The sequence below is a fragment of the Halictus rubicundus genome, chromosome 2 (genome assembly GCF_050948215.1).
Source record: "Halictus rubicundus isolate RS-2024b chromosome 2, iyHalRubi1_principal, whole genome shotgun sequence".
In the NCBI taxonomy this organism is placed as follows: Eukaryota; Metazoa; Arthropoda; class Insecta; order Hymenoptera; family Halictidae; genus Halictus; species Halictus rubicundus.
In genome coordinates, this window is record NC_135150.1 from 25,069,298 (window position 1) to 25,083,566 (window position 14,269).

Below are 14,269 nucleotides of genomic sequence, written 5' to 3' on the forward strand. Positions count from 1 at the left end.
TTTGAACAGATAAACAAATACAATAGACCGTATATCAAATTTATTAATTCTAATATATGATTTCTCTAGCTATTCGATTCATAAATCATTTTCTTCAATTGGATTCTTGGGCCGTTGTCAACTTCTTTCATGTTTGTATGATCACTACATACATACATATATGTACATATTTATGTACATTGTAGATCCACGTTGATGGAAACCGGACACTTGGGAGGTTAAAACGATGTGTGACTGAAAAAACGATTGTTTACAAAGGTTTTAACTGATTGTCCACTAACCGACATTGTCTCAAGTGTGAGTGACAAAATGGGTGAAATGAAATTCAGTGCCCACGATGGAATCAAATCAGAACAAAAATATAATAAAGTAGTGAAACATATACAGGTAAGATATAGGTTAGGATACCAATGTTTTGTCTCCTAATGCCTTCGCGGCAATTATTTTCGAGATATTTATTTGTAGGATAAATGGAAACTTGTACCCGCTTTCCTGAAAGGAAAAGGTCTCGTAAAGCAGCACATCGATTCCTTCAATTATTTTATAAATGTAGAAATAAAAAAGATAGTAAAAGCGAATGAGAAGGTTTTGAGCGATGCCGATCCTCTATTCTATGTCAAGTGCGTATTGTACTATTTTTACATCTGTTTACGCTGTCATTTTATTCAATATATATTCTTCTGATAGGTATTTAAATGTTCATGTGGGTACGCCAGATGTAGAAGAAGGTTTCAACGTAACTCGCTCTACGACTCCACACGAATGTCGTTTGAGGGATTTAAATTATTCAGCCCCGATTACCGTAGACATTGAATACATCAGGGGACATCAACCGATAATTAGGAATAATTTATTGATTGGAAGGTATACAGTTTAATTGGTTTGTCCCGTTTACTGTGATTATATTGAACATTATTTTTCAGAATGCCCATTATGTTAAGAAGTTCAAATTGTGTATTAAATGGAAAGTCCCATTTTGAATTAGCAAAAATGAACGAGTGTCCCCACGATCCTGGTGGTTATTTTGTAATCAATGGACAGGAAAAGGTGATTCTTATACAAGAACAAATGTTGAGAAACAGGATTATTTTAGAAGAGGATAACAAGAACTGCATCGTAGCATCCTGTAACAGTTCTACTCACGAAAGGAAGACGAAAACGAATATTGTGGGCAGAGCAGGGAGATATTACATGAGACATAATATTTTTCAGGATGTAAGTAATAATTATTTTCATGAAGGGACTTATTCTAGATGTATTAGTTAGGACACCGTGTATATAATTTCTGAACGTTTATTTTCAATCTAAGGACATACCGGTAACAATAATTTTTAAAGCAATGGGAATTGTAAGTGATCAAGAGATTATGCAACTGATTGGTACCGAGGAAGAATTTATGAAGAAGTTTGCACCCAGTTTGGAAGAGTGCCACGTTTTAAATGTCTTTGCACAGAATCAGGCGCTAAGGTAAAATCTCCTTTCGTCAATAATCTTATTACCAGACAGCAGATCTTTATGCAAAATAAAAATTGTCTATCTGCATTACAACAAACTAGACTGAATAGAAATTTATTTTTTCTTTTTTTTTCTTTTTCTCGTGTGTATATTGTATATTTATTACAAATACTAATGGCACGTAACATTTCAGATACCTCAGTAACAAAAGAAAACAGAAAAGGTACTCGTTAATCAAATCTAGCGTCACCGACGAAATGAAGGACATACTAGCGACTAATGTTTTATCACACGTTCCTGTTAGTAATTTGAAAACGATTGTCACAAAACATCGACGAAAAATGTTACTACAGCATTCTCTGTTATAGGTAGTAGATTTTAATTTTAAAATGAAAGCAACCTATATTGCATTGATGATTCGTAAAGTCATGAAGGCGCAAACTGATGGCAAGCTTATAGACGACAGAGATTATTATGGTAATAAGCGTCTGGAATTAGCTGGTTCTTTATTGTCTTTGATGTTCGAGGATTTGTTTAAAAGGTTCAATTGGGAGGTAATGAATTAATAATATCAAATGATTTTTTAGTACTCGTGAATTTAGTTACGGGAATAGCGTTGTGTTTTTCTAGTTGAAACAAATCGCTGACAAGAACATCCCGAAGATAAAAGCTGCACAATTTGACATTGTAAAGCACATGAGACAGGACCAAATCACAAACGGATTGGCCTTCGCCATATCTTCTGTGAGTAAACTCGAAAATGTCAAGTCGGGGTGGGGTGAAAATTTTATTCGGTATCGGGATGGGTTCTCACAAATTTTCGGGATTATTCCTTAGCATATTTTGGATTCCCGATGTATCCGAGATTTCCAAAATTTTCGAGAACCAGACTCAATTTTCACACACCTGCACCAAAGATATTTCTAAATATCAGTTTACGTGAGAAAGCTATTATCTTCTAGGGCAATTGGACCATCAAACGGTTCAGAATGGAACGTCACGGCGTGACTCAAGTGTTGTCCAGACTCTCCTACATTTCTGCGCTCGGTATGATGACGAGAGTGAATTCCCAATTCGAGAAAACGAGAAAAGTGTCTGGTCCACGATCTTTGCAGCCATCGCAATGGGGAATGCTATGTCCCAGCGACACTCCTGAAGGCGAAGGTTGTGGTTTAGTGAAAAACTTAGCTCTCATGACGCACATTACCACGGAGATCGACGAGGAGCCGATCGTGAGACTGGCGTTCAACCTAGGGGTGGAAAACGTTAACATCCTCGGAGGGGAAGAGATCAATAACAAGCACGTCTACATGGTTTTCCTGAACGGTAACATTTTGGGGATAGTCAAGAATTATCAGAGGCTGGTGCATGTTTTCCGGTTGCTGCGCAGAAACGGTCTCATAAACGGCTTCGTCTCGATATACACGCAACATCAGCACAGATGCATTCAGATCAGTTCCGATGGCGGACGATTATGTAGACCGTACATTATCGTAAACAACATGCAACCTCTTGTACAAGAAGAACACTTAAAATTACTTGAACAGGGTGTTCATAGCTTCGAGGATTTTTTGCAAGACGGTTTGATCGAGTACTTGGACGTGAACGAAGAGAACGACAGTTCCATCGCATTCAACGAAGCGCACATTAACCACAAGACTACTCATTTAGAAATCGAACCGTTCACGTTGCTCGGGGTTTGTGCTGGTTTGGTACCGTACCCCCATCACAATCAGAGTCCTCGAAATACGTACCAGTGCGCTATGGGTAAACAGGCGATGGGAACCATCGCTTATAATCAGCGCAACCGTATCGACACATTGATGTACAATTTAGTGTATCCTCAAGCACCCATGGTGAAGTCTAGGACGATAGAGTTGATCAATTTCGATAAACTACCCGCTGGTCAGAACGCAACGGTAGCTGTTATGTCCTACAGCGGTTACGATATCGAGGACGCCCTTATCCTGAATAAGGCGTCCATTGACAGAGGATTCGGAAGATGTTTGATATACCGGAACGCTAAATGCACCTTGAAAAGGTACGCCAATCAAACGTACGATCGAATAATGGGTCCGTTGCTAGACTCAACCACAAAGAAGCCTGTTTGGAAACACGACGTTATCGATAGCGACGGAATTGCTGCACCCGGTGAAATGGTGGAGAACAGGAAGGTTCGTGGATTAATGTGGAGCACGAAATTTTTGTATTTCATAAGCATTTAACAACAGAGGGTATTAGCAACGAGGTGCAATTTTAACTATTGTGAATTTCTTCTAGAACCTGGATCATATTTTTTGATACAGATTTGTCATTTTTAGAAATTAAATAGGCGTTCGTCAGGTAATGTTTTACGTCCTTTCTCTTTTCCACAGGTGATGGTAAACAAATCGTCGCCCTCTGCGAACATCGGCCCAGTAAATCCCGGCAATGTACCAGCGCAGACAGAGTACAAAGACGTTCCAGCTGTTTACAAAGCACCAGTGCCTGCCTACGTTGAGAAAGTGATGATCTCCAGCAACGCGGAAGATGCGTTCTTAATTAAATTGTTGTTGAGGCAAACTCGAAGGCCGGAGATCGGCGATAAATTCAGTAGTCGACATGGACAGAAGGGTGTAACCGGTACGCGTCGCAATTCGCAGCAGAGCTAGGCAAAAGTTATTTTGAATAACGAATGAATCAGTTTATGAAATTTCATTCGAATAATGCCCAACTCTGATTTGCGTTCGTAGCGTGGATAAATTAACCAATGCTTGTATCTATGTATAGGTTTGATAGTGGAACAAGAGGATATGCCGTTCAACGATTACGGTATATGTCCTGACATGATCATGAACCCGCATGGTTTCCCTTCTCGTATGACGGTCGGCAAACTGATAGAATTACTTGCTGGGAAAGCTGGTGTTGTGAAAGGACAATTCCATTATGGCACAGGTACGTCTGTAATACATTTATACCGTCAAACACCGTCCATCCAAACGGTATAGCCGGATAAGGCAATCAAAAATGCGCTTGGATAGGCCATCGAGATAATACATAAGATTTTAACCCTATATTTCTTCCGTGGGAAAAACGTTGAAAAAAGTGGTTTTTATTTTTTTAACACGGTGCACCTCACCAAAAAATTGAAATAATTCATGAACAATGCTTAAATGTATATACTGATACTGTAAAAATATCAATGATGTCATTCTGAAAATTCAATGCAAAATTTACATATAGAGTTAAAATTATACACATGTTTTTTCCAAGAGCATTTTTTACCACCTTATCCGGCCATACCCTTTGTTGGATAGTGTAATCATTGCAACAGTGATTTATAATCGTGTGATTCACAGCCTTTGGGGGCTCGAAAGTGGAGGATGTGTGCGAGGAATTGGTTAAACACGGGTACAATTACTTGGGCAAAGATTTCTTTTACTCTGGGATCACAGGGGAGCCGTTGCAAGCGTATATTTATTCCGGACCGGTGAGTTGATGATTCACATTGATGATTCATTTAATAAAATTCACGATCTAATAATGTCACTTGAAAATACAGGTATATTATCAGAAATTGAAGCACATGGTGCAAGACAAGATGCACGCCAGAGCTCGAGGTCCGAGAGCCGTGCTAACGCGACAGCCAACCGAGGGTCGCGCGAAAGAGGGAGGTTTGCGATTAGGTGAAATGGAGCGCGATTGTTTGATCGGATACGGTGCGAGCATGATGCTGATTGAGAGGCTTATGATATCCAGCGATGCGTTCGACGTGGACGTATGCAACAAGTGCGGCCTGATGGCGTACAGCGGCTGGTGTCACAGCTGTCGTTCCAGTTCGTGCGTCTCCACGATCTCTATGCCTTACGCCTGCAAGTTGCTCTTCCAAGAACTGCAGTCGATGAACATTGTCCCTCGTTTGACATTAAAAAATTACTGCGAGTAATTTTGATACACCGTCTCGACCTCAGTTTAGAGATTCCAACTATTCGTACGTGTAAATATATTTTTTTCTATTTGTAACAACGATATTTATTCATTTTTTGTTTACAAACAGACACAATATATTGTCTACCCACAGTATTTGGTATGCTGCATCGTTTGTCCCAAGCATAAAAATAATTTACGTCCACGGAAGAGCCAGTGGAGAGTCGATTACAGTGGTTCAGCAAGTAAACGCACCTCAGGGCTTTCAATGCACGTTTTACTTTGTATTAAGCGCAATTCGATCTTCTGTGCGGGCACTGATTCCTCGTCATTGCACTCTAATGAATATGTACAAATCATCAACTACAAAGTAGTTGTTAGTTTTTTTTATATTAGATCAGTGCAAAAGTTCGTGTCCAATTCCTTGTTGTATTTGAGTACGAACTCGGGCACTGGCCTAATGCTTTTTTTACAGAAGTAATTCAGATACTTGGAGTAAAACAATACCTTTAGAATATTCATAAGTCTTGAGTAAGACGTTGTGCAACGAGTTCACGGTCTTCTCGATAGTGTCCTTCACGTTATCTTGCAGATATGTGTGAGCCAGAAACAGTGCAGCGAAAAGATCCCCCGATCCCGTGAAGCTGGCTGGTATCTTTGGAATGTCGATCTTTATCACTTTATTGTCTGAAATGAAATTCAATCTGTTTGTAGACGTTCTATATAGATAGGAAACTTTTATACGCTTTCAAGATTGCTTCTATTAATCTATTACCCTTTACGGTGCTACATATTGCCGTCAATTTATTGCCTATTTCTGCTGATGATACAGCTACTGTATGGGGACCCTCTTTATGTAAGACTTTTATAGCAGTTCGTACTTCTTCAATTGTGTTAGTCTTGATGTCAGTCAGCAACCTAAAATTATTAAAAAAATTTTACTGCTGCCTCAGTTTTCGTTCTGATAAAATTACAATATTTGTTCAATGTACTCTAATTCATATTGATTCGGTACTATAATATCCGCCAGCGGTACTATCTCCGTTTTATAAATCTCCTTTAACTCTTCAGGAACATACATTTGTCCATTATCGCCCATAACAGGATCACAAACTTGAATAAAAATATTAGTCGTTAGTATGAATTGAAAATCTAGGTATGCAGGGTGTCTTAAAATTTCTGCCATGCAGAAGAACCACTAAACGGTAGATGATACGATCAAATATAATTACTCGAAAATCGTTTCTCATTTTTGTGAATTTTAAATTTATAAAAAACGATAAAAAACACATTTTAACATTTTTTCGTATCGTCTACCGTTCGGCAATGATTTTAAACAGTAGAAATGTGCAGGCTGCTTGTACAAACGTAAACGTATGCTATAATTTTTTACCATAAATAAGATTAGGATTTTTCTGCTTTAAAGCACGAACCACTCCTGCTATTCTTTTTAAAAAGGAAGCAGAGCCAACATATCCAGTAAGTAAATAAGTATAATTATCTAAATTATTTTGTGCCAAGCCATCCATCAGAGTCCCTGAAAAGTAACTGTAAACATTGGAAATTTTTTCTATATTTCTGTTTTCTATATTTAAACATAACTTTAGTGTTCTTACCCAAGTCTGCGTCATTTAATACTTGACCCTTGAAGACTTTGTATCCAGTATGATTAGACAGCTGAACAGAATTAATTGCATCCACCTCGAAACCTAGCAACTGAACAGAGAAAATGTTTAAATGATCAGCATATGCACATTATTTGGAAATAATAATTTAATCATTGTATCGCTTACACGAGCAAAATATAATATTTGAAATTATCAATGAACATACAATAGGTGAGAATAGATTGTTAAATTCAAAGTAATCGGAAAGACGACAATCATCCCCCATAAATCCCAATGATGTTCGATACAAGCAACTCTATTATGAACAAAATTAATTTGTAAATGTACACAAAGAATTGTGTCACCTGTGCATGAACGACGCAATAGTCACCGTGTTAATAGTAGACGATGTCATAAGTAACCCGATGATCGCTCTGATAACGCGTTCTAAAATGTTAACCAAATTTACAAAGCAATTAGTTTACCTGCAGTGGAAATATTGCACTTTTGTTACCCACGTAACCGGACACTACATGACTTTGTATCGAAAGTATCCGCGGTGTTTTTTTGGAGCACATGATGACCAGTTGATGTGCAGACCTTGTGCATAAATGTCTCAAATACCAATGATAACTACACACTAAACTAGAGCTTTGCGCCAGCAGATTGAAAAATACAATTTATTTCTGATTATTTCTTATCTATCATAGGATGACATCATAGCTCATAAATTCGAGCTCCTCGCCAAGAGTCAAAACAGTTATCTGCTGCTATCCGCGCATGATCGTGCCAAAGACTGTAGGAATATAACAAATAACAAGAGGCAATACTCCGGACAGTGATAAGATATTGGACGGTTTTTCTCGCGCATGCGCGACGAATGGCTAAAATGGGGTGACTTGGTCACCCCGCATAATTTCGCAAAATTTGTTATGATATGATTTTGAAAAATGAATATATAACATGTGTATATATTACATTTAATATTATATACACAAACACACATAACATACAATATATCGTCCTGGACTCTTCCGGCACTTTCACGCCAACAACACTTCCCCAATACTATCTCCACAACATAGATACGGTACTGGTTTTGGCCGCGCATGCGCGAGATCCCCACGCTTCTGCTGCGGGCCGGTCACATGACGTGTTCCATCTCTGTCATGCATACTCCGGTACTGGCTGAGATAGGGCAAGCGGGAAGTTTAAATCAACTGAATTTAATATTCTTATTTCGTGTCACTGTTTGAAAAGTAGAAATCTATTTGTGTTAATGTATAATGTAATATTTATCAATATTGGTTTTCGAAGTATTTACATATATGTATATGTTTATAATTTTAGCCTCTTAAAACATAGAATGGGACTTGGTAACAAATTTCTTATCCATTCATACTATCATTCTTTCACATCGTTACTTTCTCATACAAATATTTCTAACTATTCTTACAATTAATTTCTTACAATAAAATCTATAACTAATAGTATAAATATATACAGGGTGTCCTCTTTTCTTTACGAAAGTGCTCTCCGCGGAGTTATTCAAGAAAAACACGGACCAATCAGAGCCCGGCTACAGTGGACACTGGCGTTGCTATTTGCCGGGCCGGAATCCGTTTGATCGTACAGCGAACGGACTATCCTGTCTGTCCAAGTTAGGATCATGCCAAATTATGCAATACTTGATGTTCGTGACCCTAAATTGAATAACCTAGACATCCTATACATGCAGCACTGCCGCTCCTTTAAATTGATATTTCCATCCCTTTTTCAAGACTATTGAATGAAAGAGGACGGCGAGAGTGCGAACAAGAAATTGGAAACTCTAAAAAGCGCGGCAATATTTGAAATGTAATAAGGATTGTAAACGATATTTAACGCGTATACACAATTTGACGCACTAAATATTATTGGAAAAATCTTTTCTTCGTGTTATATGCGTTAGTGAACATTCTCGCACGTTCTAGACGAATTTTGTGTCTATTGTGTACAAATTTCAAGCATAAGGGCGGCCGTCGCGATTTGAATAGAAATTTGTGTACACATGCGCTGTGGACGCAGACATTTCTAAGGCTATATTCATGATGGACCAACTTACGGACGCATGCACACTGGAAGTCGGTTCTCTCTGGAATTTCCAAAGTTCGTAGTCACTTGTATTTTATATACTGTCGATACAATCTCTAATTTATCGATAATGTCGATTGTGCGAATGGTGTAAATAAATTAAATGCAATGCACCGATCGAACGTCAGTTAGAAACTGCTATGGAGAGTTGGTGGCGCGTCTATATCGCGTTATCTCGTGATTTGTTTTGTGCAGTCAGAAAAAAGTATGGCGACGTGGGAAGGCGAAAAATTTCAGGAATACGAGAACACCGACGATATTGAAGGAAACTTTGATAATATCCTTGTGACGCATGATCTACAGGACTGCCTCGACGATAGCTTAGATTTAACAAATTTCGGCAGAGTTTACGATCAAGGTGTGGTGTTCGATTACGAGAAGTATTCCGACGATGATACCCCTATCGATGAAAGGCTACCTAGTGACAACACTACCGAGTAAGATCGCTTGAGCCTTCTGTATTTCGTTGTCTATATTAAATTAAACAAATGTCCCCGCTATCGATCGCTTAAGAATAGAAGGAATCAATGAAAAATCACGAGCGATTCATAATCTATCCATTTAATGGCAAGCGGTAGTTTTATCCCAACCTTATAAGGGTATAACGCATTTTGAAATTAGAGCCACAAATTTTCCCTGTACGTTTCGTACGCTTCAATTGAATTCAAAACAAAAGTTTTCGGTACATTCCTAACATGCTATTCCCATTCATTCAGTCGAGCAAAATTTGTGCAATACATATGGAATTGTGTTTTCTTCGAACCTGTATTAAATGTAAATTTTATTAGCGTTGTAAATATTGTCGTCTCGTGGTAAATATTTACGATCAATGTGACAGTCTGTAACTGATGCTAAAGAAATTTTTATCTCACATATTGCATGTGTGTTCTATTTGTATATTATTTTGTTAGTTGTTTGTTATATGTTACATTGTGTATAAAACATAAGAGCACAGTGTTGGAATATAAATTTAGCTTAGGATTAGTCAGAAACAACAATACGTTCAGCCAGAAGTTAGTCACATATGGCACTTATATATTGTTTACATTGTCAGAAATTAGTATGTTTACCAGATACATAGACATAATATAAACGCACGTGTATGTGTTGCCTGCATATAATGAATTTTTGGTTACAGGTCAATACATCATACAATTAGCCCTCATGAGATTTATATGCGAATTCATTCTGACCACGACGATTTATTATCGAATGAATCCGTTCATGAGACTATTGCTATCGAGAGCAAAATTTCGAACAACAGCCAAAAGCATATTGGCCGGTATACCTGTGAATACAATGGTTGTAATAGAACGTATAGCACAGTTGGGAATTTGAGAACTCACATGAAAACTCATAAAGGTAAGGCATCTGTATTAATACAACTCGTTGGAGCTAAACACATTTCATCTTGTAGTACAGAATCTAAAGAAAGTGTTGAGTATTTGTAACATTAACATAGAAACATCGGAATGAACTGAAACAATAATATCTTTCTACGATTCTCTCAATAATCATTCAATTAGTGCGGTTGAAAATAACATTATGTGCTTTGCATTATACGCTTACTTGTCTAGAATAACACATGTTTGTCTGTCTGTTTGTGCTTCCCAAGAATGAAGGAAAGAAGGTGAGTTCATTTCAATTTCGCTCTTACTTTCGCCGAATATCGGTACACGGAATGTGCTTGTGCTTTATGAAAGATTTTTACATATAGTTTTACTCGTTATGAAGTCATCACTGCTGGTATAAAGGGATCGCTTCGACCTGCATGGCTTTCAGATACTGCAAGCGATAGATAGTCGTCCAGCAAACTTTTTATGTGGAGGGAATTCTCAAAACTTTCAGGCGAGTATCGATTTAAATGCGCAGAACCGAGTTGCGGCAAGGCCTTTCTCACGTCGTACAGCCTAAAGATTCACATTAGAGTACACACTAAAGTAAAACCCTTCGAATGCAATCACAAAGGCTGCGAGAAAGCATTCAATACCCTTTACAGACTGAGAGCTCACCAAAGACTTCACAGCGGCGACACGTTCAACTGCGAAGAGACTGGATGCGTTAAATTCTTCACTACTCTAAGTGATCTCAAGAAACATATTCGTACTCATACTCAAGAAAGACCTTACAAGTATGTTATCCGATATACAATAGATTGTATAATATTGCGTCGGTAGTTTATTGTAGAATTACCTTTACGAATCTACACTCGATACAATTACGAAATAATATACATGAACACATCCTTGCTATCTCGTCACACTTCATCGTTTACATAATTTGAATTCGAGTACTATACGGAATTAAAGAATGTTTTTTTTTTCAGGTGTCGAGAGAAGGGATGTGGTAAAGCTTTCACAGCATCGCATCATTTAAAAACGCATAAAAGAACGCACACGGGAGAACGGCCTTATGTGTGTACTTATGAAAACTGTAAACGATCCTTTACTACACCTCACAGCTTGAAAAGTCATTTAAAAACTCATAAAAGAATGAATAACGATGAAATGGTATGAATTATGATTTTACAAAGTAGCATTAATTGCCGGCATATTTTACCGCATGATTTTCTTACAGAAACAGGAGGGAAATCAAGACGACAACGGAAACCAAAGAAACACCGACCTATTAAAGTCGGAAATCAATGTCGCAGAAGTATCTTCTAAGAATCCAAGCGTGCCATCTTACTCTCTTATCCCAATAGCCTCAAGGAGTTCGCAAGCCAACGAAAGTATAAGCTACTTATCCAATGAAAACGCGAACGATCATTCGACGCCTACGAACGATATGATCGACATATTAAGTCAAAAAGGGCTCGAGAAAGACCTCGAATACAATATTACCGCTAAAGGGCTGAATAGTCCGAGCGAGACTGCCGCAGTTACCATTCTTGCGTCAGAGAGCATTATTCTGAATAACTTTAACGAACATGAGATTGATAATTTTAATAACAACGAGAGCTACGATAAATTTAAGATATTCACAGAAATAAATAGTTCAAATTTACCAGGGGAGCAAAACCAACAATATACATCGGACTCTCCGACGATAGAGATAGACAATAAAACGAGCAACGTGAAGAACTCCATAAGTTTGGAGCAGAAAATTATACAGGATGGTTTGCAGAACGCCATAGCTCATATATCGGAGGGCGCTGACTTTACCAGCGACGTTCAGCAATACGAGAGCCGGAGGATCAGCGATGTATCGAATGTGGAATCAGTGATTGACAACAGCGGCGCAACATTGTATAGTGATAGTCCTATTGCTAGTCATGTATCGAATATAATTAATTCCTCCAGCGAGACTCAGCTGTTTGACAGCGGGATAGACAACTTATCATTCATTAACACCTTGCAAACTGGAGCTTCGAACGAAGTGGACCAGACATTGGATTCTAAAAGCGTTGTAAATACGCCATCGGAAGCCATCGAGTTGGCCATAGCGTCCGAAGAGGAAATACCTTCTCCCTGGATAGACGTTATGACCTTGGCGACTCCGTCCGCTTTGCGGAGACAATCCTGGTCGGAATTAAATGCTCTTCCAACCGCGGTTCACTCGCTGGTCGATTTAGTTGAGCCAGAACCCTATCCGTTGCAAGTCGAGAATCAGCTGGAGTCTCTGCAACATTTGGACAACGTCGACTTGGTAGAGAGCATCGCTACCAATACAGAGACCACTGATCGCAACGAGAGAATCAATAGGGAAGATAGTACAAAGCTAAGAAAGAGCAGGAACATTTTGCAGGAGATGGCGGCCGAGGCGGAAATATGCAAGTGTGTCGAATGCAGGTGCGATCACGTGCAATGTTGTCCGAATTGCTCAAACAGTACGACACTGGCCACCAAACACGAAAGAAAGAACACGGCTAAAGTAGTGGAGGACGTCGCGAGTTGTTTGCAAAGGGACCGGCTGTGCAATAACGAGCCCGGCGGTTGCTGCGTTGTTATCTGTTTCAAAACGTTGCAACAACTGCAAAAAGTATTTAGCCGCGATTGCTGCAAGACCACTAGCAACATGACCTGCAGGGAAAAATTGTTACCGTCGTTAATGAAATGCCAACTGACGAGGAATCAATGAGACGAGTATAGGTCTATCGTGCAGTACTAGTCATGCCAAAAGAAACATATATTTTTTCGCAGAAACTTTCAGCGCCGCGATTCATTATTAATCGTGATGTATAGATTAGTTCGCTTAGCTTTAAACCGCGATATTTTTTTTTCCTTTTTTTTCTCTCTCTCGTGAATGTTAACTTCGTGAAATGTTACCTAGAGCGAGAATCGAGAGTATAGGGTTGTCTACACATACCTGTACCATATTTCAAGAGACTTTAATATTGTAGATGCAATACGTAGGTGTTACGATACATTTTCTCATGTGCCAACAAATATTTGTAAATTTTTTACTTAAGGAGCCCTAAGCCTCCGACATTGCTGTCGCGTAGTTTATAAACGTGGAAAGCTCGGTTGCTTTAACACACTGAACAAAACGGAACCAGTGTCCTTTGCCCTGAAAAGTCTACTTCAAAGTACGTTATACAAATGTTATATCAGATTTGATACTTGAACATTTTATAGATTGGTAGAACATACTTTCAATGTACAAACGTCATGTACATAACATTTTTTTTTATGTATGATAATGGTTATAAAAAGATTTAAAGTTATAAATTTTTATAATGCAATAATATTGATTAACTTATATGCTATTTATATACAAATGTATGAAAAAAAAGCATCGCTGATGTGTGTGAAGTGTACTAAATGTTTTAGTATTAGTTCAAAGCAAAGAGTAACATATTTATTATGTTTCCTAGTGCACGGTGTTCCGAAAACCCACGCAATTATTTTAAGATATTTAATTACGGGAAAACATCGCGTAAGAAATGTTAGATAAAATTCAAGCAATATCCTTTGAAATATTTATAAGCGCAAATCGGTATGATAGAACGAGAAAATTTTATAATCTCAACGCATTCAATTCATTTTCTGTGGCTGTTACGCGTATGTACTTGTTAAATGCAACAAAATCACTGTACCTAAATAGTTCTTAGAGAAAGTAAAATTTTATTGTTATTCGTTAAGTAAAATTTAACTAACATATAATAAATTATAATACAAAGATATGTACTGTTATTATTCTTTCTGTGATAAAATTAATTTCTATAT

The 14,269-nt window shown here is 38.0% G+C and overlaps 3 protein-coding genes across 6 annotated transcripts; 2 read left to right on the plus strand and 1 right to left on the minus strand.

Annotated features, from left to right (window-relative positions):
• The first annotated feature begins 187 nt into the window (after positions 1-187).
• On the plus strand, positions 188-5,515 carry Rpiii128 (RNA polymerase III subunit RpIII128). Its single transcript, XM_076806133.1, has 13 exons — positions 188-387; positions 466-620; positions 688-864; positions 924-1,215; positions 1,310-1,467; positions 1,649-1,754; positions 1,824-2,009; positions 2,086-2,199; positions 2,418-3,629; positions 3,831-4,077; positions 4,225-4,389; positions 4,794-4,924; positions 4,997-5,515. Exons 1-13 carry the CDS (start codon positions 310-312, stop codon positions 5,378-5,380), a joined length of 3,405 nt encoding a protein of 1,134 aa, XP_076662248.1. The 5' UTR covers positions 188-309; the 3' UTR covers positions 5,381-5,515.
• Positions 5,421-7,803, minus strand: Pdxk (pyridoxal kinase). Of its 2 annotated transcripts, XM_076806163.1 has the most exons (8): positions 7,454-7,803; positions 6,978-7,077; positions 6,755-6,898; positions 6,336-6,474; positions 6,137-6,279; positions 5,869-6,048; positions 5,562-5,699; positions 5,421-5,447 (listed from the first exon to the last, which is right to left on the minus strand). In XM_076806163.1, exons 1-7 carry the CDS (start codon positions 7,544-7,546, stop codon positions 5,590-5,592), a joined length of 909 nt encoding a protein of 302 aa, XP_076662278.1. In that variant the 5' UTR covers positions 7,547-7,803; the 3' UTR covers positions 5,421-5,447; positions 5,562-5,589. The 2 variants fall into 2 exon arrangements, with proteins under 2 accessions (XP_076662278.1, XP_076662279.1); XM_076806164.1 differs by lacking the exon at positions 5,421-5,447 and having other exon boundaries at positions 5,563-5,699; positions 6,354-6,474; positions 7,454-7,798.
• Positions 7,804-9,150: 1,347 nt separating this feature from the next.
• LOC143365734 (uncharacterized) lies at positions 9,151-14,224 on the plus strand. Of its 3 annotated transcripts, none has more exons than XM_076806167.1 (5): positions 9,151-9,538; positions 10,240-10,463; positions 10,950-11,232; positions 11,428-11,611; positions 11,679-14,224. In XM_076806167.1, the coding sequence occupies exons 1-5, from the start codon at positions 9,309-9,311 to the stop codon at positions 13,179-13,181; spliced, it is 2,424 nt and encodes an 807-aa protein (XP_076662282.1). In that variant the 5' UTR covers positions 9,151-9,308; the 3' UTR covers positions 13,182-14,224. The 3 variants fall into 3 exon arrangements, with proteins under 3 accessions (XP_076662282.1, XP_076662284.1, XP_076662283.1); XM_076806168.1 differs by lacking the exon at positions 9,151-9,538 and adding an exon at positions 10,717-10,731 and having other exon boundaries at positions 10,342-10,463; positions 10,819-11,232; XM_076806169.1 differs by lacking the exon at positions 9,151-9,538 and having other exon boundaries at positions 10,323-10,463; positions 10,819-11,232.
• Positions 14,225-14,269: the final 45 nt, after the last annotated feature.

What these genes read in the sequence shown, in the direction of transcription:
- Rpiii128 (XM_076806133.1), top strand. Translation starts at nt 310, where the DNA reads ATGGGTGAAATGAAATTCAGTGCCCACGATGGAATCAAATCAGAACAA. An exon ending in AAGTAGTGAAACATATACAG is followed by an intron (nt 388 to 465) that starts GTAAGATATAGG and finishes ATTTATTTGTAG; the next exon opens with GATAAATGGAAACTTGTACC. An exon ending in TGGCCTTCGCCATATCTTCT is followed by an intron (nt 2,200 to 2,417) that starts GTGAGTAAACTC and finishes ATTATCTTCTAG; the next exon opens with GGCAATTGGACCATCAAACG.
- Pdxk (XM_076806163.1), bottom strand. Translation starts at nt 7,546, where the DNA reads ATGTGCTCCAAAAAAACACCGCGGATACTTTCGATACAAAGTCATGTA. An exon ending in AATATGTAGCACCGTAAAGG is followed by an intron (nt 6,049 to 6,136) that starts GTAATAGATTAA and finishes ATTTCATTTCAG; the next exon opens with ACAATAAAGTGATAAAGATC. An exon ending in GACTTATGAATATTCTAAAG is followed by an intron (nt 5,700 to 5,868) that starts GTATTGTTTTAC and finishes CATATTCATTAG; the next exon opens with AGTGCAATGACGAGGAATCA.
- LOC143365734 (XM_076806167.1), top strand. Translation starts at nt 9,309, where the DNA reads ATGGCGACGTGGGAAGGCGAAAAATTTCAGGAATACGAGAACACCGAC. An exon ending in CCTAGTGACAACACTACCGA is followed by an intron (nt 9,539 to 10,239) that starts GTAAGATCGCTT and finishes TTTTGGTTACAG; the next exon opens with GTCAATACATCATACAATTA. An exon ending in GAATGAATAACGATGAAATG is followed by an intron (nt 11,612 to 11,678) that starts GTATGAATTATG and finishes ATTTTCTTACAG; the next exon opens with AAACAGGAGGGAAATCAAGA.